At 43.1% G+C, this 25,947-nt stretch overlaps 2 protein-coding genes across 3 annotated transcripts in view; both read left to right on the forward strand.

The window, feature by feature from the left end:
• The first annotated feature begins 497 nt into the window (after positions 1-497).
• On the forward strand, positions 498-9,705 carry SRSF8 (serine and arginine rich splicing factor 8). Of its 2 annotated transcripts, XM_037730209.1 has the most exons (3): positions 498-1,935; positions 5,834-5,907; positions 6,106-9,705. In XM_037730209.1, the coding sequence occupies exon 1, from the start codon at positions 941-943 to the stop codon at positions 1,826-1,828; it is 888 nt and encodes a 295-aa protein (XP_037586137.1). In that variant the 5' UTR covers positions 498-940; the 3' UTR covers positions 1,829-1,935; positions 5,834-5,907; positions 6,106-9,705. The 2 variants fall into 2 exon arrangements, with proteins under 2 accessions (XP_037586137.1, XP_037586136.1); XM_037730208.1 differs by having other exon boundaries at positions 5,834-9,705.
• Positions 9,706-23,675: 13,970 nt separating this feature from the next.
• ENDOD1 (endonuclease domain containing 1) overlaps positions 23,676-25,947 on the forward strand; it is a 38,232-nt gene continuing 35,960 nt past the window's right edge. The window contains exon 1 of the mRNA XM_017505264.1: positions 23,676-24,071. Coding sequence (XP_017360753.1) covers positions 23,772-24,071 — 300 coding nt within the window. The 5' untranslated portion in view covers positions 23,676-23,771. The remainder of the gene's footprint in view (positions 24,072-25,947) is intronic.

A 25,947-nucleotide genomic window follows, 5' to 3' on the forward strand; every position in this document is an offset into this window, starting at 1 on the left:
AGTTTTAGAAATGTGATTATTAATTTTCAAATAAATATGACTGGATTCAGGTGTTTTCTCTTTGACCTTCAATATCATTTCACTGAGATCAAGATGTGCTCAATTTATTGAACTATGAAATTTTAATTGATGTTTATTTTGTAGTCTTGTATTGGGAAATTTTGGTAAATGTTTTCAACATATTTTTGGTTATTGCAGGTTATATGATCAAAGTGTTGTCTGTTGTGCAAATTATTATTGCATTACTAGTTTTGTTCTCTGCACTATTGATTTCTGAGAAAATGGCGTTACAAGGAAAAAAAACCTTCCATCCTGAGTGCAGATTTTTCAGTTTTACCTTATAACTCTCAGTCTCGGCTCTTTATGTGTCACTGTAGTGTGTTTAGGTGCGTTAAGTTCAACACTGCAACGACTTCCTGGTGAATTTTCAGCAATTTTCAATTTTATAGTAATTTTCGATTACTATAAAAAAGTGTTAGATTTCAGTTTCATTAATATTTGTCTGGATTGCCTGTTCCCATAGACTGACCTTTTATCACTTAGCTTTGTTCTTAAGATTGATTTAAAATGTAAAATAAAAGGAAGAAGCCTGGGTGGGTGGGACGTCCAATCTAAACCCAGCCCAGTGATCACATTATCTGGGCTCTGATTAGGTTAGGACGTTGCCCAGGTATAAAGCCAGGATCTTTGGGCCCTGGTTTCATTTGGAGTTCAGCCACCAAGAGGAAACCTTCCTCTGAGTCCTGGAGTATTTGGCCCGGAATTAGGAATTTGCGAGTTGCTGCTCCAGGGCGCTCCCTGCGGAGAATTGGCGGCCCGCCTCTCAGCCGATCTTTTCCCGGCGTCCCCACGCGGGGCGCAACCGCTAGAGAGGAACGTCGGTCTCACCGCCCGCGCCCAGGGCAGCGCCAGTTCCCCGGCCCAGGCCGCTCCAGGAGCCATGAGCTGCGGTCGCCCCCCTCCCGACGTGGACGGCATGATCACCCTGAAGGTGGACAACCTGACCTACCGCACCTCTCCCGACAGCCTGAGGCGAGTGTTCGAGAAATACGGGCGCGTGGGCGACGTGTATATCCCGCGGGAGCCGCACACCAAGGCGCCCCGGGGCTTCGCCTTCGTCCGCTTCCACGACCAGCGCGATGCGGAAGACGCCGAGGCCGCCATGGACGGGGCGGAGCTGGACGGACGCGAGCTGCGGGTGCAGGTGGCGCGCTATGGCCGCCGGGACCTGCCTCGCAGCCGCCATGGAGCGCCACGCAGCAGGGCCGGGGGCGGCGGCTACGGGCGGCGGAGCCGCAGCCCCAGGCGGCGACACCGCAGCCGATCCCGGGGTCCGAGCTGCTCCAGGTCCCGCAGCCGATCTCGCCATAAGGGGTCTCGCTATAGCCGGTCTCCCTACAGCCGATCTCCTCACAGCCGGTCGCATTACAGCCGCTCTCCCTACAGACGATCTCGCTATAGCCGATCTCCTTACAGCCGATCTCGCTACAGCCGATCTCGCTACAGGGAATCTCGCTACAGCGGATCTCGCTACAGCTCATCTGGTTACAGTCGCTCTCGCTGCAGCCGCTCTCGCTACGGCCGATATCACAGCAGCCGGTCTCACTCGAAGTCTGGGTCCTCCACTGGCTCTCGCTCTGCATCAACCTCCAAATCGCGCTCTGCGCGACGATCCAAGTCCTCCTCGGCCTCCAGGTCTCGCTCACGGTCCAGGTCTTCATCCATGACTGGGAGTCCTCCCCGGGTATCCAAGAGGAAATCCAAGTCCAGGTCTCGATCCAAGAGGGCCCCCAAGTCTCCTGAAGAGGAAGGACAGGTGTCCTCTTAAGAAAATGATGCAACAGCAAGCAACGTAATGGAGGACTTGGGGAAAAGGATCACATACTCAGTCCCTGAAAGCAGAGTCCCTGGAAGAAGGGACTGCCTATTGAAAAGGTTGTGTCGTACTTTTCTACCTTTTTACTAGTTTGAAGCTTTGCATCAGGTGGCAAAATTCATTCTATGTGCTGTTTTGTTGTTATTCACATTTTCTTGTAATTTAGGAGGCGAACGACCTAAGATTACATTTTGGGTTTGGATATTTGAGGCAAAAATTTATTTTTATTTCTATAGAGCTGACTGTTTAGGTTTGAAATGAACAGATTGGTAACCTAATTTGTGGCCTCCTGACTTTTAAGGAAACTTGTGCAGGCATTACACACAGCCTAACGCTGTTACCACATTGCTTCAACATTGCCTTCGTTCCTTAAAGTTAAAACCCTACAAAAGGTGTTGTAAATTAATATTTTATCTCCAAGTCTGAAACGTAGTATCACCTAAATTCGTATAAAGATTTTTCATGTGAAAGGACTGGGTTTTTAGCAAACACAATTCTAATCTCTTCTGTGTTTTTGTGCACCAGGCCTGGCTGCCTAGCCGTTGAGTGATGCTGGTTAGTTATTAAGGTGGCCTGTTGCAGTGCAGAGTGCTGAGCTGCTTCCTGTTTTCTTCTGATTGCTTCTGGGGAAACACGCCTTGTCCTGAAGAACAAATGGCTGTCCAGTTTATTAAAATGCCTGTCAACTGCACTTCCAGTGACTCAGGCCTTGCAGATAAATAATGGAGCATGCAGTGAGCACATCTAGCTGATGATAATCACACCTTTTTCCCCGTCTTTTCTGAAAAATTGTAAATCTGATCATAACAACATGTATGAACTTAAAATATGGAGAATCTTATGGAAGAAATGGTTTATAAGTTTGTTAAGTACTTATAACATGGTATATCTTTTTGATTATTTTTTTTTATGCTAACCATTGTTTCTGCAGTTTAAATTGTTTTCTTGGTGTTACCTTTTCTCAAAATAAAATTAGAAATTTTTGGTGGAAAGTAAGTTGTTTTATTTTCTGTATAACTTGGATATTTGTACTTTTGAGAAAATTGTTAGCACCAAGTGTTTCTCAAGATTTAATTATTATAATTAAATCTTGAGAAACACTTGGTGCTAATAACTTTCTTTATAAAAAGAAATTTTCTTTATAAAATATAATTTTCTTTATAAAATTATAAAAAATATAATTTTTAAAAAATTAAACATAGCTATGCTTTATTTTATCACAATGCAGTTTATTTGTAGTTTCTCTCGTCTCATACCTATGGTTTTTTACATCTAAAATTCTTTTCAAATAATTCATTTTGGCTTTCATCATTATCCCTACTAGGTGTTATGTTTTCTTTTGAAATTGCTTCTGCTTATACCTTTACTAGCACAGGGAAAATAACAATTTGGTGTTTATGATCTGGTGACAATAGGATTATATTGGAGCCAATTGAATAAACTTATTCTTTTAATCATATAGATCTTCATCAATATTTTTGACTGAATTATCAATAAAAATAGTGCATGCCCTTTGTGCAGAAACTGCTAAATCCAGGATTAGATTCTTGAATGAACTTACAAGGTGGCAGTGGTCTGTGACAGATATGCATCCCACATTTTTGTGTTATAACAGTAGTAATGTTTTGCATAATACTGTTTTCATATATAGAATCCAGAATCTAAATTTTACAATAATTACATTTCTTCTGGTCATGACAAATGTAATATTTTACAAATGTAAAATCTACATAGAATCCAAAGACACAGAGCAGGCCTGTCTGAGAAATGTAGTCAGGACATCCATGGCATTGTAGTAGCCACTCACATCCAGCAGGTGGCGAATGGAGGGGGGGTTATATTTATTAAATGGGACCGAGTGGGACAGGGGGCAGCCCTATGGGTATGGAAGCGTTGTTAATTTCTGGGGATAGTATAAGACCCAGGCATAGATGGAATTTGAAGATTTGAAGTAAAAATATCTGTAGAAAATCTTAAACATGGGACCAAAATACGACGTTAAAATCAGCAGTTCTTGATATGTCAAAAACTTTGAAACCTAGGAACAATTTTGGACATGTTGGAGCATAAATGTGTAGTTGTCATTGAAGGTGTGAACATACCCTACCTCTACTCTACATGTGGAAGACGTGGCATACAGAGGACATGGACCCATGCAGAAGAGTGATGTGACATGTTTTATATTTTATTAGCACCATGACCTAACCAACTGAGCTAACTGGCCACACCATTTTATCCTATGTAATGATCACTATGAGGCTGAGTGCAGAATGGAGTGTATGTGGTCAAAAGTGGAAGCTGTGAGGCTGTTGCAGTAATCCAGAAAGAAAGGTGACGATTGCTTAGACTTCAGTGGTAGTGTTGGTAAGGGACATAAATAGACATACTCAGGCAATATATTGGTCTGAGATCTCATAAGACACGTAATAGATTAGAAGTATGGAAATTAATGAAAAACCAGAATTAAGGGCGATATCTCACTGGCTTGAAATGCTGAGTGGATGAGGGTACTCTTTACTGAGTTAGGGAAGAGAGGGGGGCGGTGGGTGTAGAAATTAAGAAAGAAAAATCAAGAATTTCCAGGAGTTTCAGAGCAATGTTAACTACTTTCCTTGATAGTGGGTCAGTCATCATCTGTAAGTGCATTTCTAAAAATCCTGCTTAGTTTTATTCCTGAGCTTTGTATAAATGAAACTTTGTGTGTACTGATTATATTGCTGGATATTATGTCTTTAAGATTCTTGGTATTGTTGCATGTGTCTGAAGTTTATTTTTAATTCTGTGTAGTGATTTACTAATGAATAAATCATAATTCAGTTTTTACTGTTCTATTGATGGACATCTGGGTTGTTTCCCATTTTAGTTATTTTGAATAAGGAAGCAATCAATATTTTTATACATATACCCTGATGTACATGTGTATATACATTTCAGGTATCAACCCCAAAAGTGCATTTGCTGGGTTATATAGGTCAAGTGCATATTCAATTTTGTTAGATAATTTTCAACGTTTTTCCAAAGTAGTTCTACCAATATATACTATTATCATCAGTTGAGAATCCCAGTTGCTCTACATCTTCATTAATATTTGTTAATGTCAGACCTTTTAATATTTGCAAATCTGATGGGGATATAGTGGTATTTCATTTGGTTTTAATTTTCTTTACCCTGATTACCAAAGAAGTTGTATCTTTTTTGAGTATTTTAGTCACTTGGAGATCCTTCTTTGTGAAGCATCTTTTCAGGAATTTGTCCGTCTTCCTATTGGGTTATTTGTCTTTTCTTAACAATTTAAAGGTATTTTCTATGTACCTGGATCTTATTTGTCTTTATATCCTATAAATATATTTTCCCATTCTGTGGCTTGTTTTTTTAACTCACTTTATGATGTGTTTTGATGAATTATTTTTACTTTAATGTAGCTGAATTCTTCAAACATTTTGTGGTTAGTATTTTATGTGTCTTGTTCTCTAATCTCAGGTAGTAAAGATACAACTGGATTTTTTGTGCATGTGGTGAGGTAGAAATCTAACATGATTGTTTTCCTATGTGTATATCAGTTTTCTCTGCACTATTTATTGAAAACTCCCTTTGCTATCCAATCACCCACCTCTACCATAAACTAGTATCCATACTGGGTAAGTTTACTTCGGGATTCACTATTTATTTTTATTGAGATATATACATATGCATGTATGTATACATATATATATACCGTGTGTGTATATATACATGTACACATAAAAATGTAGATATCATATGTAGAATATATATATTAAAGATATATATCTCTATATATAATATATATTATAATATATAATTTTATATAAATAACCCTTCACCAAAATTGTTCAGAGGCATACTGTATAGGCTATAACGCCACCATGATCCACTCTAATGCACAGCCATTTGTAACTGAGCTTGATAATTTTTCTTCTTCAATCAATTGCTTACCAGAGAACTCCCTGCAAGACTGCATGTGAAGATTGGAAGAGGATAGCAGTGTGGCAAGAGCAGGCCTGCTGGGGAGTGTAAGTAACCTGTTTATGTGATTTACTTTGTCTTCAGAACATGTTCCGTCTTGGTCATTTCAGTCTTATTTCTGCTTGACGGTAGAGAGCTGGCAGGTGTGACTCACTTTGTGGCTCGTTGGGTCAGTCATCACCCAGCTCATGATGGGAGGCTTAGGTCATATGCTCACCTATGGTCATGTTTTTGGTCTCTGCCAGGGCCCAAGAGCAAGTGAAGAGGTTCCAATGAATAACTGTCATTTACTCAAGAGGAGAATCATCTATGAAATACAGCATGGATTTGCTTCAGAGACCCAGAACAGTGGTTTTCAAACTAAATGTACCTTTGAATCCTGTGGGGATCATGTTAAAATGCAGATTTCAATTCAGTAAGTTTTATCTGGGGCCTGAGATTCTGCATGTTTAATAAAATCCCAGTTATTGTCAGTGCTGCAGGTCATGGACCATTCTTTAGCAAGGATGTAGAAAACTCCGTTGTGATTCTCCTGTGGCAGCTTGACATGAAACATCAGCGTTTCTCAAAGTGTTGTTAGCTCCTTGCAACAGAATTGGTATCACCTGGGAATGTGTTAGAACATTCCAGAATTGGTGAGGCCAATTCTAGGGCCTCACTTCCCAGACATACAGAATTAGAATATCTAGGATAAGACCCAGCAATCTGTTTTAATTAGCCCACCAGGTGATTCTAATGTGCACTAAAATTTGAAAACCACTGTTCTCCATAGGTTGCTGGTTCTCAACCAATTAAATCAGTATCTCTGGAAGTGGGACGTAGGCATCAACACTATTTTTAAGTTTCCAAGGTGGGCGTGGTAGTGCATGCCTGTATTCCTAGCTACTCAAGAGGCTGAGATGGGAGGATCCCTGGAGTCCAGGAGTTTGAGGTTGTAGTGAGCTATGATTGTGCCACTGCACTTCAGCCTGAGGAAAAGAGCAAGACCCTATTTCTAAAACACAAACAAATAAAAAGTTTATAAGTGCAATGGAATCAGGTGATTCCACTGTGCAGTCAAGAGCAACCTGATCTGTCAGAAGCTTTGGGCATAATTGGGGCTGCTGGGTTTTAAGGAAAATGTGGCAAAGTTGCTTTTCCTACAGTATTAGCTTGGTGGAAAGTGTTTTTCTCTCTCTGGTCCCATGCAGAACAGGCAGCCTTTGGTTCACCTCGTAAATGGTATGTACTACCTCCAAATTCCCAAGAGGTCCACGAAGCTTTCTGTCTCCATCTTAGTATTTGAAGGTTTAGGATTCCTCGGTTTATCCTTCAGTTTGAAGGTGATAGCCTAATGTAGCCTACACTATTAGGCTTAAAACAACTTCACTGAGTTACAAGAACTTGCATTCCAATCATATTTCTCTTTCATCTTCTGGTAGATATGTTTTACCAAGTCACCTAGAATATTTGCTACTTTCTGTTCTCCTGGTTCTATCAGAATAATATTATCAATAAAATAAACCAGTATTCTATGTGATGATGAGTTGGTAAAGGATCCCAGCTGACTAGATGGTAGCTCAGAGTCATAAATAAACTTGATGTTAGATGGTTAGGGTATTTTTTTGTCCTTTTGAGGTTTTTGTTGTTCTCTGTGTATTAATATAGGGAAATGAGCATTAACAAATAAATAGGTCCACCCAGATTTAAACGGTTCTGTAGTCTCCAGGAGCAGAGTGTTGTGCTGAGAAGGATTAGGTTTGACGTCAAGCAGGTGTAGGTTCAAATCCTAGCTCTGTCACTCACCACAAGTTATGGAAACTTAAGCAAATTAACTTACTCTCTATAAGCCTCGGATTACTCATCTCCAAAATGGGAATAATATGCCCACTTCACAGATAGCTGTAAGGACCATATAAGCTAATCCATGCAAATCATGTTCTAACAGTGCCTACTACATACTGAAGGCTCAATTAATAGTAATCATTAGTTTCTGTTGATTGCCTATTAAGAGACCACCTGGAAATATAGGTTCCGCATGGCCTTTACAAAAGTCTGGGTCAGAATAAGGAAGAGTTTAGGTGAGCAACCTTAGGAGAATAAAAATAGAGGGACAAGTCCAAAGAGTTGTCTTAGCCCATCTTCTAGGTCCACTATCTTAGTTCATTTTCTGTCACTTATTGCAGAACACCTGAAACTGGGTAATTTATAAAGAAAAGGAATTTATTTCTTACATTTATGCAGACAGAGAAGTAGGAGGTTAAGGGACTGCATCTTGTGAGGGTCTTCTGCTGGTGGGGACTCTGTGCAGAGTCAGTGCAGGGAATCACATGATGAGGGGGCTGAGTGCATTAGCTCAGGTCTTTTTTTTCTTCTTACACAGCCACCAACCCACTCTCATAATAGCTCACTAATCCGTCAACCCATTCATCCATTAATCTACCAATCAACTATCCATTCATGAGGACAGAGCTGTTACTAATCAACACTTCCTAAAGGCCTCACCTCTCAATACTATCGCCTTGAAAATTATATTTCAACGTGAGTTTTGGAGGGGAAAATATTCAAACCATAACAAGGATCTATAATTACCATCTGAGATGGGAGTGGAAAATTAGTCTAATGACATTCAGACGAGAGCTTTGTAAGGCACTAAAACTGTGTGTGTGTCTGTGTAAGTGTGTAAGAATGTGTGTGTACTGACTTCTGCTTCCCTGCAGCAATAAGGAGTGAAGCCTTTGTTCTCTGTTTGGAGTAGCAAGGAAGTAGGCAGAGAGGGAGATTTTAACTCCCTCTGTCACCAGGATGGAAACTGAAGAATAGGGTGGGTGAACCTAGAAAGAGGCGAAGAAGGTGGGCTGAGTCCCAGCCATGTACTACAGAGAAGAAAGGAGACTTGAGGAAGCCTGCTTGGGTCTAGAGGGACCTGGGGAACTTAGTTACAACAAAGGCTCTGTGCTATTCCTCACTGGGTGCTGGAAAGGACGTTCAGAAAGGGATTTCTCTTTTCACAGCACAACCAGAACTATGGAGTGAGGTTCTGGATGTTGGGGGAAATGTCCACTAACTGGTAGGGCACTGTGTGGGAGAATCTCCACCCACCTCCTATTAGGCCTCCTGATGTAAGATGGGCCTCAGGTTAGTGGGTTAGACAATGTCTCTGGGGGCTGGAGTCTTGCCACTGGCCAAAGAAGACAATCAGTCCCTTAGGTGGTGTTCAAAGGGTAGAGAAAACTCTGTTGTAACTGGAGTTACAGAAATCTTTTGCAACATCTAAGATGAAAAGTTAAAAAAGTTTAAATAACTGTAGTGGAGGGCCCTATGAAAAGAGTTTATGCTACTGAACTAGATTCTCAGATTGGCTGCCACAAAACAGAAGTGTTGAGATGAACCTAAAGGCCTAGTCCTGAAAGCATGTGGCTTTCTACTCCGAGTTCTCCCACTGCTTTCCTCTCTGTTCCTTTGCATTTCTGCGTCTTCCTGCCACTTCAGTGCCCCCATCAATAAATGGGGGGTCAAGAAGCCTGTGCCAAAATGGTGACTGTGATGAACCAAGCTAGATTTCCCTGGGCCCAAGCCACTCCATATATTGGCACCTGGCTGTGCAGCAAGCTTCCCTGGCATGGCTCCAGAGCTGCAGAGGGTTTTCTTCCTCGCTTTCAAAGAGAGGGTGACTCCCAGGAACGTCTGCCTCTGTTTGTCCATCACAAATGACCTTGCATCCTTGGTGTGAGAAATTCTAGGAAGGCAATACCTCAGGGTAGTAGTAATGATTCTCTGTTAATTATTCCTTCTGTCACCTGTCACCTCCCTCACAGCCCCTCATTTTTCTTTTAATTGTGAAATAAATAAATGATGATGCTGTTGAGGTGGTTTTATGTTTTCCCTCTAGCCTCAGATATAATCCATCCGTTGGCCTGCTGTATATCATGCATACAAAGTTGATTCTGAAGCATGATGTGTTTAGTAAAGCAAACCTGTTCCTTAGTCACTGCTTTTACCTTTCCAGCGGTTATTTACAGAGGAAAACTGGATGTAGAGCCAGCTGAACAGCATTCGAACCTGGCCTTGCTACTTTGTGGTCATGTGACTTTCAGCAACAAATAATTGATTTTCTCTGAGCCAAAATTACAGAGCAGGATTTCTGTGAAGATACTGTGCAATGTAAATGTGATGGGCACATAGGAACTGCTCGATGGATTGGAGCAAGAATTCTGTGCATCTAGGCATTCTCCCCACCTCTAGGAAAAACCCAAAGGCAAGGACCTACTCTCATATCCTTTATTTATGCGATGCTCAGTTCTGTTATTGTCCTCATCACCACTCCCACAGCCCTACCCATTACTTTTTTTTAATTAACATTTTTTTTTTTTTTAGAATAGTTTATGGCAAAACTGAGCAGACGTTAGAGTTCTTCTACAGACCCTGTCCCCACACATACATAGCCTCCCTCATCAACATCCCCCACCAGAGTGGTGAATTGGTTAGAACTGATGAATCAATTGAAGAATACACCATTATCACCGAAAACTCATAGTTTACATTAGGATTCTACCTTGGTGTTGTATGTTCTTTGAGTCTGGACAAATGACTTATAATGATAAGAATCCACCCTTATAGTGTCATTCAGAGTAGTTTCACTGCCCTAGAACATCCCCTGTGCTCCACCCATTCATCCCTCCTTAACCCCTGGAAACCACTGCTCTTTTTACTGCCTCCATAGTTTTGCCTTTTCTACAATGTCATATAGTTGGAATCATGGAACATGTAGCCTTTTCAGATTGGCTTTTTTTCACTTAGTAATATACATTTAAATTTCCTCCATGTCTTGTGGCTTGAAAGCTCCTTTTTTTAAATTGCCAAATAATATTCCATTGTCTGAATGTATCACAGTTTATTTATTCATTCATATGTTGAAGGACATCTTGGTTGCTTCCAAGTTTTGCAATTATCAGTAAAAATGAGGTAAAGATTTATGTGCAGGCTTTTGTGTGGGGGCAAATATTCAGCTCATTTGGGTAAATACCAAGGAGCTCGTTTGTGGAATTATATGGTGAGAGTATGTTTAGTTTTGTAAGAAACTGCCAAACTGTCTTCTACCTATTACTTTGACTAACAGGAAACTTCTTTTTTCTCATGATCTACTCACATATTTGTACAAAAGGTCACATATGCTTATTTGCAAATTCCTCTCCTTGTCGTATTTGGCCTTGTTGCAGTGTTGCCAGGGCAAGGCCAAGATTTCAAAAACAATCAGGAGCCAGAAGACCCAACCTTTTTTCAAAACTCCCACACTAGCATATTGAGTAATCTTTCAGTAAATCATCTCTTTCCTCAGGCTCTCCACTTCCTTATTTGGACAAAGGGAGCTCTTAGTCATTTGCACCTGTGTTAGAGTTGGCACACAACAAGTTCAGACCAAAGCAAACACAATTTGTGCTAAATAAATGTTGGCTATTATTACTAAACATATAAACCCACATTTGTAAGACGTGCGTTAGAAACTATACTTGAATGCACACTTGCAGAGGTTGGTGTTCAGGTCTTGACTCTAAGATTTATTTTAAAATTTCAGTTGTAGGTTTTGGCTGACTACTTGGCCACACTAAATTATTCATAAAGATTAACCATTACATTAACTATTTTGTGTATGTTTAAGCAGTCCTTTCCAGATATTTAGAAATAACTTTTATTCTAAATAAATGTCATTTAGAAATGACATTTATTTCACTGAGTTGTAACTGTATAGAAATTAGAAGTTTTTTTTTTGTTGTTGTTGTTTCAGTGTTTTAGTTACCTATCATTGCTTTAAGTAGAAAACCACAAACAAGTTGCTAGGAATTGACTGCAGAGATAAGTTGGAAGGAAACATATCTGAGCTGAACAGAACCAGACTAGGAAACAGCCCTTCACTCCAGGTATCTTGTGGATCCCACTCTGCTCACCAGCTTCTCAAGCTGAAATTTCTAACGTTCTCTTGCTGCTCCTTGTTGCCACTGATCTGCAGCAACCATCACGGTAATACCTGGAGACCCTGCTCACTAATCCACAGCAAGCGCTGGATGTTATGGAGATAAGCAGTTTCAGGAAGACAAAGGAGGGGCAGACCTGAGCACTGTAGGGAAAGGGTGTCGTTGGAGGAGCCACCCTACAAAATGTAATATTTATACTACTGGTATTCTGGGATCCAGTTTCTGTGTGTCCTAATGGTTCAGGGCCCTCCATCCAAAAAAGTACCACATATAGGCCTGCAGATCTCTAAGAGCATCTTGTCCTGTTCTCATCAAAATCTTCTATTTATTTACTTATTTATAGTCAGCATCTTGCTCTGTCGCCCAGGCTGGAGTGCAATGGCATGATCTTGGTTCACTACAACCTCCACCTCCTGGGTTCAAGTGAGTCTCCTGCCTCAGCTTCCTGGGCAGTAGCTGGGATTACAGGTGTGTGTCACCACGCACGGCTAATTTTTGTATTTTTAGTAGAGACAGGGTTTCACCATGTTGGTCAGGCTGGTCTCGAACTCCTGACCTCGTAATCCACCTGCCTCAGCTTCCCAAAGTGCCAGGATTACAGGTGTGAGCCACTGCACCCAGTCAAAATCTTTTTTTTGTCTCATCCCTCAGAGCCCAGAGCCTCTTCTTAAAAGATTCACATTGTGTCTGTCTACATATTTCAGGACACATTTACTCATTTACTCATTCAATAAATGTTTACTGAGAACCTACTGTTCCAGTCCCTGTTCTTGGAATTGGGAACACAACAGTGAAAAAGACAAAGACGTTTCAACTCTCTTAGAGCATCTATTCTCATTATCAAGAGTGATATATAATAACATGTCAAATAATTGTAAGGGCTATGAGGAAAAATAAAGCAGAATAAGGGGTTAGAGAGTAACAGAGGCTGCTTTATCTAATAGGATGGCTAGAAAAACCTCTGGGGGATGTGGTCCTTGACTGAGCCTGTGACTAAGGGAATGGGGCATCATTGTGGGCAGAGGGACAAGTGCAAATGCCCTGAGATAGGAACATATGCTCACAGATTAGCAGAGGCTGGTTAGGAGTGAGGGAGTAAGAGCCCAGGCGGGAATCTGAATGGGGGAATGAGGCAAGTATAAATGTCTTAACTCACTTAGTGCATACTCCTCCAGAACCCCTGAATAGTTGGAGTGGTTGATGTTTCAGGTAAGCAGGAGGTGGAGGAACTTGGGGACCACAGAGCCTTTGAAAGCACTCACAAATTCACAACCAACCCTCTGAATGGCTCTGTCTTTCCTACCAGATGCAAATCCTATGAGTGTAGGAATTATATTTTTTGGCTCCCTGCTGTGTCAGCTAACATGGCATGTATCTGACTCCTACTAGCCACTTCATACTAGTGTCAAATTGGATTGGACTCTAGCAGTCACAGCAGATCACTGGCATTCACTAAGTTAACAACAGTCATTTCAGCAGCTTATGAGAAACTTGAAATCAGAGCCTGCAGTAGGAATTTCCTGGAAAAACAGCTATTAGGTGGGAGATCAGGTTTGAGACCTGGAGCATTAAGGCTATGCACAGGAAAACCCTGGCTCTGGATAAAGATATTATTTAGAAAAGCACTAGGAATCGGAATTTGCAAAGATCTCAGAATCCATTCCTTAAGAATATCAAGTGTCTACCGAATAAGTTTCTCCCACCTGAGAAACTCCTTAGGAACCAAGTGGCCTAACCTTGCCTTTCATGATGATGTCATCTTGACTGTACTTACACATGGCTATCTAAAATCATTAAGTACTTTATTTTACATATAGTTTCATATTGTTGATTAGATCAATTTAATACAATTGGCTGTTGTCTTTCCTTTTTTTCTGTACAGTGATAAGTCAATGAACATTGTTGTTTAAATGAATAAATGATCTGAAATATCAGTAAAAGTAAATGCCATTCCTGGTCATTGACCTAGGTCAATGACCCTGCTCCCTAAAGGAGCCAAGTAATGTCAATGACCTAGGCAGAGGAAGGGAGAGGGTTGACAGTAGGTCACACCCACTTCCTAGAGTGAGGCAGCCAATGGGATGATCAAAGCCAGCCCCTATGCCTCTGCAGGCTCATCCTGTGCCTGGCAGAACTGACAGGAAAGGAATACAGTATAGGAAACAAAGGCGGCCGTTGCTCCCACGAAAGGTGATCTGTGTCCATTTGCCAAGCATGATTGGGAGAAAGTGATCATCCCATTGGCTGCCATGTGAGGACATAGCAAAAGGTGACTGTCTGTAAACCAGGAAGAGGGCCTTCATCAAGAGCCCGACCATGCTGACACCTTCATCTCAGACTTCCCAGCTTTTGCATTGTTAGAAAGGAATGTTTGTTATTTAAGCCATCTAGTCTAAGGGAATTTGTTATTGAGGCCTGAGCTAACTAAGACAGCCCCCAAGGAATGCTCTAGGGGAATGGTAAAAGAATAAGGAAAGAAATTATGAGTATCATGATGTGCCAAGAACGGTGCCTAGCACTTTCTATCCCTCATTCATTTCTACTGCCAATAGCTCAGTCTGTAAAGCAAAGCCAATGGAGTTTTGAACCCTAGCTCCCTATTGATTAGCTCCACTATTGACTATGGGCAAATGCCTCACAACTCCAAGGCCTCAGCTCCCTGGAGAGACAGAGTAGACAGGTTATTAGCAGTACACGCCCTGTGTCTAAACCCAGCTCTGACGTTGTAAACTGGGTGGCCTTGGCAAGCAGCTTCATCTCTGTGCATTTCAGCTCTGTCTTCCCTAAAATGGAATGATATCAACAGCACTCAGGACAATAAAGGTTGTTGTGAAGACTAAAAAGCTAATGTAAGTAAAACACTTGGAGTAGTTAAGAACTTAAGGTAAGAAGGAGCAATTATTTCACAACTTCTTGTTGAATTTTTTTTTAAAGTATAGCTTTAGCACAGTGTTTGGCAGGAAGAAACACACATCAAAGTCTTGCTATTATTGATGTTTTTATCATGTTATTATTTTATTATTTTAATAGTAATATCATTACTTTTATGGCTATTTCTATTGTTACTTTGAGGCTTAGAGGTGATAGACCTGCTATTTCCCTTTGGAAGTATTTGAAGGGAGAATGACAAAGCACAAGTGCTCCAGCTCCTTGTCACCAAAGTGTGGGCTGGGATCCAGCATCACTTGCAAGCTTGTGAGAAGTGCAGAGGCTCAGACTGCAGCCCTGACCTGTGACTCAGATCTGCATTTTTAACTATTCCTCCTAGGTAAGTCAAGGGCAAGTTTATGGTTGAGAGGCACTGCCCTGGGACATTGGTTCTCAGCCTTGGCTTCTCATTAGAATCATATTTGAAACATACTGATGCCTGCACCCCCATCCCCTTGCCCCCCAGAAATTCTGTTGTAATTGGTAGGAGTAAAATGGTTTAAAATCTCCCTGAGTAACACGAATGTGCAGTCAAGGTTGACAACCACCCATCTAGCATTTGGTCCATGTGGAGTTTGGCTGCAGGCGTAGATGGGAGTCTAGTTTCTTCAGCAACTGCCAGTGAGAGTCCTGCTTTGTTTTCCTTCTTTTCAGGCCCTAAAGGAAGTGGAAGCACAAAGGGACGAGAAGAAGGCACATTCTTCTCTCCTCGCCCCCACCCTTCCCCAGTCTTCATTCCAGCTAAGGGATCACGTGACAAGGCTGGGACAGGCTTGTTGGCCAGTGTTTCTGTTTCTCTGTGATGCAGTTCACAGCATCCAAGCTGTACTGGCTGGCCGTCTCTCTCCCTCAAATCACTGTGCCAGTGGGGCCTGGATTTTCTGTGGTGGAAGCTTGTTTTTCCTTGAAATGAGGTCCTTCTCCTTGCTTTTCTGCTTTTGTCCACTGTTCACTGCTTTTGTTCAAGTACCCAGAGGTTGCTTGGTTGGAGAAAACTCGACCAGAGATCTCTCAACCTCTCATGTGAGACTCTTGACCCCGGTGGAAAATCCAAAATCCCATTAGACTCTGGAAAGTTATCTAAGTGAGTGTTGCTGTCAGGACCACAGCTCGTGCTTCATGATAAGGCCAAGGACTTGGGGAGTGGGGATGACTGTTGTTATGTGAGGATGAGGGCCATGTGACTCTCATTTTTTTAATTTTCAAGGGAAGCTTGGAACTTGGAATTTTATTTTAAAATCTTCAGGTTTTTCAATGTCAGCAGCTAATTCAAAAAACTTAGAAGCCCTATTGGCCAAATTGACCTGTTGGCCCACTGACCTCTGTAATATTCTTTTTTTTTTTTTTTTTTTTTTACCTCTGTAATATTCTAAGTGACCCATTTGGGTTGGGAAGTTGCCCCAAGCCATGGAGACTAACTTAAACAATCTCACTCTACTTCTGGTACTGGCAGAAAAGGTAAAACACCTGGGGGCTTCTGAGTCATGTGCCCAAAGGTTTTTAATTCGGGTGATTTGTTCTGGGCTTGTTAGTGGGGCAGATCCTCTGCCAAAGGCATGCCCTCCTGTGCCCAAGCCCTTGAGTAGCTGTTTCTAATGGCACCATCCAAGTCCTCTGTGTGTCCTAGGGTCACAGTGGATCTCTTTCTCTGACCTGGGGTCAAACATTGTAGGAGTTGTGCAGGGTATGTCATATTGCCCTGGGACAGCTGAACAGATGGGAAGAAAAAAAAAGCTTACACTCCTCAGATTTCTCCCTCCCCTCCTCTCCTCCCTCCCCTGAATAATAGACAGCCAAGCATTTGACAGAGCTCCTTGTTCAATGCTGCCATGTCTCTGCTAGTGACCAAATGTTTCTCCCTCAGTGTTCTCTTTATACAAGATGATGTGACTTGAGTTTGTTGCTAATATTAGATTTGCAACAGATGCCCTCATTGTTGGGTCCTGGGTACATGGAGAGCAGATTAATAATCCAAAGACAAAGGCCTCAAATGCCCAGTGACTTTAATAGCAAAACTTGCTGCAAGGGACAAGGGTTCATTCTGCTTTGGGCAGGGTGAGGGGGACAGGCCTGCAAAAGACCCAGAAACTGAGTCTACCATCTAGATGCCACTGGAAATGTAGGCAGAGCTCTTGGCGGGAGGTAGAAGGAAGCACCAAGAAGAGGCATCTTCAAGGGGACACAAGCAATAATATTCAGGTCTATAGTGAAAATTACAAGTCATCTAGTCACTCTGGTAACCAAAATTTGGACCCAGGGGAACCAGGTAGCAAGCCTAAGAATTCAATAGATTTGTCAGTGGACATGGCCAATGTCATGGTTCCTTCTGTTCCTTTTCATTTTTCTCAGTAAAGCCTTTTTAGACAAATTGTAAACCTCCATGGTTACAAACCAAGAACACCATGGGTCTAAGCATGAACCACTGGGATTTTCTGTTCCCCTCCTGCTTTGTCTTCAGAATGCTCTCATCTCACTTCTACAAGATGTTTCTTAATATCTGCCAATGTGCTTTTTTATTCTAACTTTATTTAGTTGCCCAAACCTTATGGAAGTTAACATTGCATACCATAAAAGAGAATGTGTATGTCTCTCTCTGTCGCCTCCTACACATAGCCATTTTCTTAAGGAGTGTTCCTCTGCACACAATGATCCCTCTGCTAGTGCATTGGAAAACTGCCTGAGACTTAATCAAAGTTAATGGATCAAGGGTATTTTGGTCTTAGAGGGTTGTACTGGAAAGGTTTCTGTGCTCTAAAAGTCCTGTCTTGATTGGGAATTGAATCGTTTTTGGTTGAATCCTGAAGCTAACCAGTTTACAAACTGAATTTACTTTTTCTGAAATTATAAACCAGAGCCCTAAAATACTTGTCTTTTAAGTTCCAGATTTTCATAATTCTATTTTTTCCCTAAGTGAAACTCTGTCCACCTACTTATAGAGATGAAAGAAAGGACTAGCATTTATTGAGTTTTGCTATTTTAGGTTAGGTGCTTTCTACTGGTTATCTCATTTAATTTTCATGTCAACAATATGACATAGATATTATTCCCATTTTACAGATGAGGAATTTGAGGCTCAGAGAGCTCAAATAACTTGTAAGTGGCAGAGCTCAAATGTAAACCAAAGCCTTCTGATGCCAAGACTTGTGGCTATTCCATTTGTCTGTCTTTTTGTTTGGGAGTCTTTTATAATTCCCTGATGTTGTTACATGCAGACTACGACAGACATATAAAGACAAAGAGATAGGACAAAATGTTTTCCTTAATTTTTTTCTACCGATAAAAATAAACAGCAATTGTTTTAACCCATAAGTAATTACAATGAAATGGCTATGTAGGCAGATGTATTTCTGAAATAAATGTGTAAAGTTCTGTGTTGAAAATAGAGATGACCTGATGGTAAGCTGAGATTGTTGGTTGCAGGATGGCTGAGATCATATTTTATACCTTCTGTGGCCCTAGCAATCTGCACTAAGCCTGTCCTGTGGGGTCCACTCTATATTTGCTGAATAAAGGAATAAGTTTCTCCTCTATATGGATTTTTCACATCCATATTGACATGAAGTCTGTTATTACTTTTTTCTATGTAATGTGTTAAAAGACACAAAACATAAAACTAATCATCCTAACCATTTTTAAGTGTTGAGTATATTCACATTGTTGTAAAAAAGATCTCAAGAACTTTTCTATCTTGCAAATTTCAATCTCTATACCCATTAAACAACAATTGCTATTATTTTTAAACATCATCCAAATTTAGTTTTACTAGAAGGAAGGCAGCTCTGCCCACATTTCAGGTAAACATGACTCAACCTCCTGCTGCTTATACATCAGCAACTCTCTTGACTCAGTAAAACTGTCTGCCACCCACTCCTGGGTTCACCTAGGCAGGCTGTCTTTGATTTGGTCATTATTAGAAAAATAAATCATACATTCTAACCCCAATAGGAACTACTCCTCAGCTTCCTCACCTCTCCTGGTAATTCAAACTGGATTAGCTTCCTCATCATTTGCCAATTCCTTATACATGCTAGAGAGACAGAGAAGAGAGCCAAAGTAGTAGCTTTGGGGGCCTAGAAATTGTTATTCTAGTTTGTGAGCTATGTTTCAACATCTCTCATAATTAAGTATGATTTTCCACCATTTCCATTGTCTTTCCAGAGCCTCTCCTCCCCAGATTAACCTATGTTATCCTTCTCTGTAATGTAACACCCAGTACTTCCCTTATCAGAGCATTTTCATGCTGTATTGTCATTGCTTGTTTTTCTGTCTTTCCTATCATACTTCAAATTCTGTGATACAAAGGTCTGTGTCAGTCTTGCACTGGAATGAAAATGGGTCTAACATGAAATCAATGTTACAGAAGTCACTGGCCACATGAAGGTTCCTCTGCTTTGCTCTGCCCTAGTATAAGGAAAAGCCACTTGCAAAGAATTAGTTAGCTTGTGTTTTCTTTTCTGGATGCCCACAGGGCACTGACAGGTGCTGATGTGAGTGCCAGGAGTGCAAGAACTAGGCTAAGCTTTGCTTCCCCTAAATACCCAGCATCCAGTGCCATTGCTGGCTCATGGTAGATGTTCAAAAAACATTCTGAGGGTGAATGAATGAATGAATGAATGAGAGCAATGAGAATCCAAATGAAGTTTCATAAAGAAGGTTTTTTCTTTCATTCATCTACTCACTCACTGTATTAGATGCTTACTCTATCGTAGGCAGTATGTTCATGACTAAGGGGAAAGGTAGCAGTTATGAAACAGGGAAAATACTGGGCTTAATAGGCATAATTAGAAGGGGCTGTTAACCTCATAGAAGGGAGGAAGGAGTGAAGTTGAGGACACGCTTGTCAGGAAGGTGAGTGATTGAGGAAGTGATGGTTAGCTAGATTGTTAGGGAAAAAAAAGTTAGATGAAATGAGTAAAGGGATGGGAATGGGTGGTGAGAATTCCAGGACAAGGGATGTAGTTTATGATGCAAAGTTTCAAAGACTAGAGACAGCATCAGGCTGAGTTCAGTGACTCACATCTGTAATGTCAGCACTTTGGAAGGCCAAGGCAGGTGGATTGCTTGAGCCCAGGACTCCAGACCAGCCTGGGCAAAACCCTGTCTTTACAAAAAAAATACCAAAATTAACTGGTGTGGTGGTGTACACTTGTAGCTGCAGCTACTAGGGAGGGTGAGGTGGGAGGATCGATTAAGCACATGAGGTTGAGGCTGCAGTGAGCTGTGATTGCACCATTGCACTCCAGCCTAGGTGACAGAGTAAGACCCTGTCTCAAAAACAAAACAAAAGAGAGAGCATTGTGCATTCCTGGAAATGCAAGAAGCTGACTCTGTGGGTAAGGTGGGAGTGGAGAGAGATGAGGCCTAAGAGGGAAAGGCCAGGACTCTGGGGTCATGGAAGTCAGCTAGGATGTCAAGCTGCATCCCAAGGCAAATAGAGTGATTAGGTGCTGTAAGGGTAGGGTGACATCATCAGATTTCCGTTAGGAATTCATCCCAGCTGGAGAGTGGATTATAAGGCATAAAAACTGGGCATGAGAAAGGAGAATGGATGGTCAAAGGTGTGACGGTAGGGATGCAATTATCATCAGAGCTTCAGAGCATTCAGGTAGGGGAAAGAAGCATCTAGTTGGGCTCATATTTTTAAACAACATTGGACAGAACCCATCAAACCACAGAGATGCGTCAAATATTTTATTCCACATCAGCCATTACTTTTTATCCTCAAGCCTTTGCTGAAGACTATGGAACGATATTAGCATTGGCTGGGTCTGAGTGCACAGACCTAAGAGGATCTGCTTTGAAACCTCCTTCCCTGTAAGAAGAGAGTCAGTGGAGAAGAAAGGGCTGAGAGGTGACCAAATGTAGAGACAGCAGTGAATTATTGATGTACATACAGATGCTGCTAAAGACAATTTTCCCTTAGAATCAGCAGTTAGCAAATGTGTTAATTAGATCAAGGCAGTCCTACCTTGTAGTTTGTTCCAGAATCTTGGGGTGAGAACATTTGTAATTTGCAAAGGTAATATTTTATCTGTGGAAGGCAGGCACGTGAAAATTTTATCTTGTACTATAAAGAAAATAAAGTAAACGAACCATGCTGGCTGTGGGATGTACAAATGTTTGGTGTATATGTGTGTCAGCCGCTGACAGAGGGTTGGGGAAAAACTAGAATCTGCCACAGGGACTGGGTGGCAGAGATATTTATGCTTATCAAAGGTGGAGGGCAGTGATCAAGAAATTTTGAGAAAGTGAATTAAAATCTTGTAAATACTTTAGTCATAAAGGCCAATGATGTATTGTATTATACTTTCTGCATTTGTTAAAATACAACATAATCATATTTGGCATCTAATCACCAACCACCTTTGTCCCCAGGAGTAATGATTTAAGAAAGAAGACAGACACAGAGATTATTAACACTCTACCATGATATAAGTACCATAACAGATATATGTTTAAAGAACTCAGAGAACAGAGGGATTGATTTCTAGTTGTTCAACAGTGTTTATGTATCGTTATGGTTGACATCATAAGTCAACATTGGGGAGCCCTATACTCAGCTTTATAAAATAATGTAAATATTTTAAAAATCCTATAAAACCTATAATCCTCCCAGCAGCCCAGGAGCAGCATTGTCCCTGTGGGAGGACTTGATTGAAGCCTACAGGGATGAGATGACTGAGATACTAGTACCAGATGATCAGGGTCATCATCCAGATCAAAGGGGACTTCAAGCCTAGCCTCTTCTGTGACATCACACTACATGTGTCCCCATTTTTCAAAAAACTTAGGTTTCATTTCTGGGACCAAACATAGTCAACATATTCGGGCATTAAAACATGTAAGAAACTGGTTCTTAAGTACCAGTGTGTAATCTCTTGAAAATTAGTTTCCTTCTTTACGGGCTCACCTTACAGATGTGCTGTGAGTTAAAAGGAAAGGTCAGACTTGGGAATCAGAAAGACCTGTTTCAAATCTGGCTCAGGACTCACTGGCTGTGACTTATTAGGCAAGATCAACAGGTTCCGGTCCTCAGTCCCTGAAGTGGCACACTGGGGAAACAGGTGACATCATAAGATGAGTGCAGGCCCTGGCCCTGGGTAGCTGCCCTGACCCTATCTCTGCTGCCACCATCCTAGTCCAAGCTACCATCTCTCATCTGGATTGTGGCAATTGTGGGGTGTTCTCCTTTTTCACCTTCCTTTTTTTTTTTTCCTCCCTCCCTCCCTTTCTCTTTTTCTTTCACAGAATCTGGCTCTGTTGCCTAGGCTGTAGTGCTGTGGCACTATTTTGGCTCACTGCAACCTCCCGGGTTCAAGGGATTCTCCTGCCTCAGCCTCCTGAGTAGCTGGGATTACAGCCGCCAGCCACCATACCCAGCTAATTGTGTGTTTTCACTAAAGATGGGTTTCGCCATGTACACCAGACTGGTCTCAAATTCCCCACCTCAGGTGATCTGCCCACCTCAGCCTCCCAAAGTGCTGGGACTACAGGCGTGAGCCACCACACCCATTTATCCTGGGCCACTTCAATCTAGCACTCTTCCCTGACAGCAAAAAGGATTGAGTCACCACCATTAAAAGATCAAAATCCTCAACATGATTTATAATATTTTCTCCAAACTGCAGATCATGAGCCATGAGTGGATCACAGAAACAAGTGCTATGGTTACCACCAGCACTTAAAAAAAAAAAAAAAAAGCCAAGTAAAGTAGAACAGAAATGTGAAACTGCAATGCCAATTGTAAGCATAAGAATTATGTCATGAAACTTTTCTCATTGTGGGCCTTGTCAAAGTGTTGGAAGGCCTCAGGCCTATATTAACTTAAATAATATGACCCTAGCCTCCTTCTTTAGCCCCACTTCCCATCATCCCCCATGCAGTTATCTGTCCTTTGCCCACATTAGCCTTCCTTAAATTCCTCCAATGCATCATGCTCCCTTCTGTGGGAGACCACTAGCACATGGTTTTCCTCCTTGCCTAGTTAATGTCATCCTCCAGGTCTCAGCTCAGATGCCACTTCTCCAGGCAAACTTTCTCAGATTACATCCCGAACCCCTGTAGCCATGTGGGCCTCACAGATCTGTGTTCAGTTTTTAGTTATCCCTTTAATAGCATGCTTCCTCGGTTCATGACAAGCTTTCCGACTAGGCTGTCTTTGTGACAGCAGGGGCCCTGTTCTTGTTTACCCTGTGGTAATCCAGTGCCTATCTCAGGCTGGCACCTAGGCATTCAGAGGGATAAATGAAGGAAAGAACTGGCTAACCTATCCTCCAATGACATTGGCTGACCTCCTTCCTTGCTTGGCATCGGTTTGGTTTCTAAGCCTTGCACCTGGAAAACCACAACAGGGTTGTACTGTCTACCTAGTTCAGGGACTTCCTTTAACAGTATTTCTTGAGTCTCCGAGTTTCTGGTGAGCTAAAAAACAAAACAAAACAAAAACCTGCACCAAAATTGTATGTCTGTGCTGGCGGTTGAGCACTTCGGTGGAGCGGGGGAGACAGATATTCATGAGATTTCAGAGGGGAACCCGGCCCGTTCACTCCGAACAGCCACAGCCGCAGCTCAGCGAGCATCTCACGCCGCCCCTCTGCATCCGCAGGGCGGCCGTGGGGCGCGCGCCATCAGCAGGTTTCTTGGCTCCCAGTCGAGGCGACTGTCCCTTCCCAGCCCCTCGGACAAGGCCCGCCCCACTCGGATTCTCCATTCTTAGCAGCGCACGTCCCCGCTGACTGCTGAGACTAGGCGGCGCGGCGGCAGGTGACCGCGTCTCCAGTCCCGGGCGCAGCCCAGGGAACGTTGTCAGCACCGCAGAGCCCGGCCCTGGCCTCCGCAGCCATCTTTGGCGAGGGGGGCGCGGCCTCCGGACGCGGACCCGCCCCCGCCGCCCAGGCCGCCCCGCCTGGCTCCGCCGAGCGCCGAGCTTGTGCTCCCACTTCCCTTCCGTACCCGGCCCGACTGCGTCGCGCTCCCCGCCCAGCCCGCGGAGCTCCAGCCGCGGCCGCCCCGCCGCGCTCGCAGAGGCCGCCATGGGCACCGCGCGCTGGCTCGCGCTGGGCAGCCTCCTCGCCCTGGCGGGGCTGCTGGAAGGCCGGCTGGTGGGCGAGGAGGAAGCCGGCTTTGGCGAATGTGACAAGTTCTTCTACGCCAGGACCCCGCCTGCGGGTCTGGCAACAGATTCCCACGTGAAGATCTGTCAACGCGCGGAGGGCGCTGAGCGCTTCGCCACCCTCTACAGCACCCGGGACCGCATCCCAGTGTACTCCGCGTTCCGCGCTCCGCGCCCGGCGCCCGGCGGCGCAGAGCAGCGTTGGCTGGTGGAGCCGCAGGTAAGCGAAGTGTTCCCGAGCAGGGCTGCGCGCGCTGGGGGCCGTGCCTCTGGACTTGCCCCCAGGGGAGCTTTGCAGCTACTACGAGGGGCCGGGCCGGGAACAGCAATCCCCACGCCTTCCGTGCCTTGGGCCAAGAAACCCGGGTTCCAGACCCACCCTGTTGCGCCCCCGAAGTTTAGCCGGCCTCGCCCCCTGTGGAGGCTGCAATAAGAGCCTGGCGATCCGAGAGTCATCACTTCACTTCATGAGCTGCACGGGCGGGAGGTCCCCTGTGGGAGGAGGTTCTCCCTGCATTTCTGCGCAGACATCTGCAGTGTTTCATTCGTTTCCTGAATAGTGAAGCGTAAGACAGAGACCCTGGAGACCGTTTAGATCCGCAAAAAGCCTAGGCTGGGCGCTCACAGGCCTTCGTGCAAGTCATTGCCATAGCACTCATTTTGGAGGTGGGGAGGTGGGTATTTTCATCCCCATTTTACGGCAGAGGAGATTACAACCCAGGGTGTTGAAGAGACATGCGGAAGACCACCCAGCTAGTAAGATGGAGCAGGTCTTTTGGCTAGGAATTCACTGCCCTTTCTACTAAGGAAAGCTTCCCTTTGCAGAGCTCGTCCTAGCCTGAAAATCCTTCCTTCTACACATGGCATTGAGTAAATTCGATCTGTGGTTGTGCTGAGTAAGAACAATAAAATAGAGGTATAGATTTTTAGAAACGCAGTGGGATAGTTACACATGATAGGGAAACATTGACTACCTCCAACTGATGGAAAGACAAGCCAGTTTTTCCTGACTCTTTTTATCTATATTATCAGATCACTAGGAAATCATGTCACCTCTCATGGTGTTGTGTCCCATACGGTAAAGGTAATCAAACACTGGAGAAGCCCTCAGAGGCTGCCGAACCTGCTGGCCTGCTCTTAACACATCCTGGCTCACCTCTGCTCACTTGGCCTCCTCTCTAGAACACCCTGCCAGGCTCCCCTTTGCCCTCTCACCAGCTTCCCACCCCTGCTCGGGCTGCCGAGGGAGGAGCTGGCCCAACACTCTTCCTTTCCTGATGGCCACAGCTGCCCAGGACCACGCCCATGGACAGGAGGCTGGCTTTCAGGTGCTTTATTCAGAGCCTGTGGGTTGTTACTTCATTCAGCTATTTCTAGCTCTGAGGTCTCCGCCAGGTCTCAAATAATCTGCGCCTAGTTTTCTTATCTTCCACACATCCTTCCACCTACCTCAGCTGTTGATAACACCTGTTGAGATCAGGCATGTGAAAAAGACTTTGTCAATTGCACACACAAGACACATTTAAATCCAAAATTAGTTTTCCTCCAGTTGCACCCCTAGAGCTCAAAGGGTATTCCCCACATCTCATCTTGCCTTGTGATTGTGTGCCTAGTCCTTTCCCCTTGATCTCATGGACAGCTCAGGGAGACTGAATATATGTCTGAGGAAATAATGGGAATGCATGCTAAACAAATTTCAGCTAAATTCAGAACACATTTAGTGATCTCCTGCTGTATGCCAGACATTTGGGATACCAAGAGATCTGAGTGCAGTTCTAGGACAAAGGCTTCCTGGTCTGCAGGTGAAGTTTGCTGGGTGGAGAGGTGGCATAGTATTTGATTAGAGCTATGCTATGTGGGTTCAAATCCCGGTTGCTCCACTGACTAGCTATGAACTTGGGCAGGTTAAATTGGAGATAATAGCAGAGGGTGGTGTGAGGATTTAATGAGTTACCATATGTAAAGTTCTCAGAGAGGCATGTGACACAGGAGCACTAACTGTTGTTATGACATAAACAAAAAACCATAATTTAATAAAGGGAGCAAAGTCCTATTAGATTTAATGTCTTTGAGGTGATGGAAACAAGCCTTAGGGT

Source organism: Cebus imitator, unplaced genomic scaffold (genome assembly GCF_001604975.1).
Source record: "Cebus imitator isolate Cc_AM_T3 unplaced genomic scaffold, Cebus_imitator-1.0 Scaffold336, whole genome shotgun sequence".
Taxonomy (NCBI): Eukaryota; Metazoa; Chordata; class Mammalia; order Primates; family Cebidae; genus Cebus; species Cebus imitator.

What these genes read in the sequence shown, in the direction of transcription:
- SRSF8 (XM_037730208.1), top strand. Translation starts at nt 941, where the DNA reads ATGAGCTGCGGTCGCCCCCCTCCCGACGTGGACGGCATGATCACCCTG.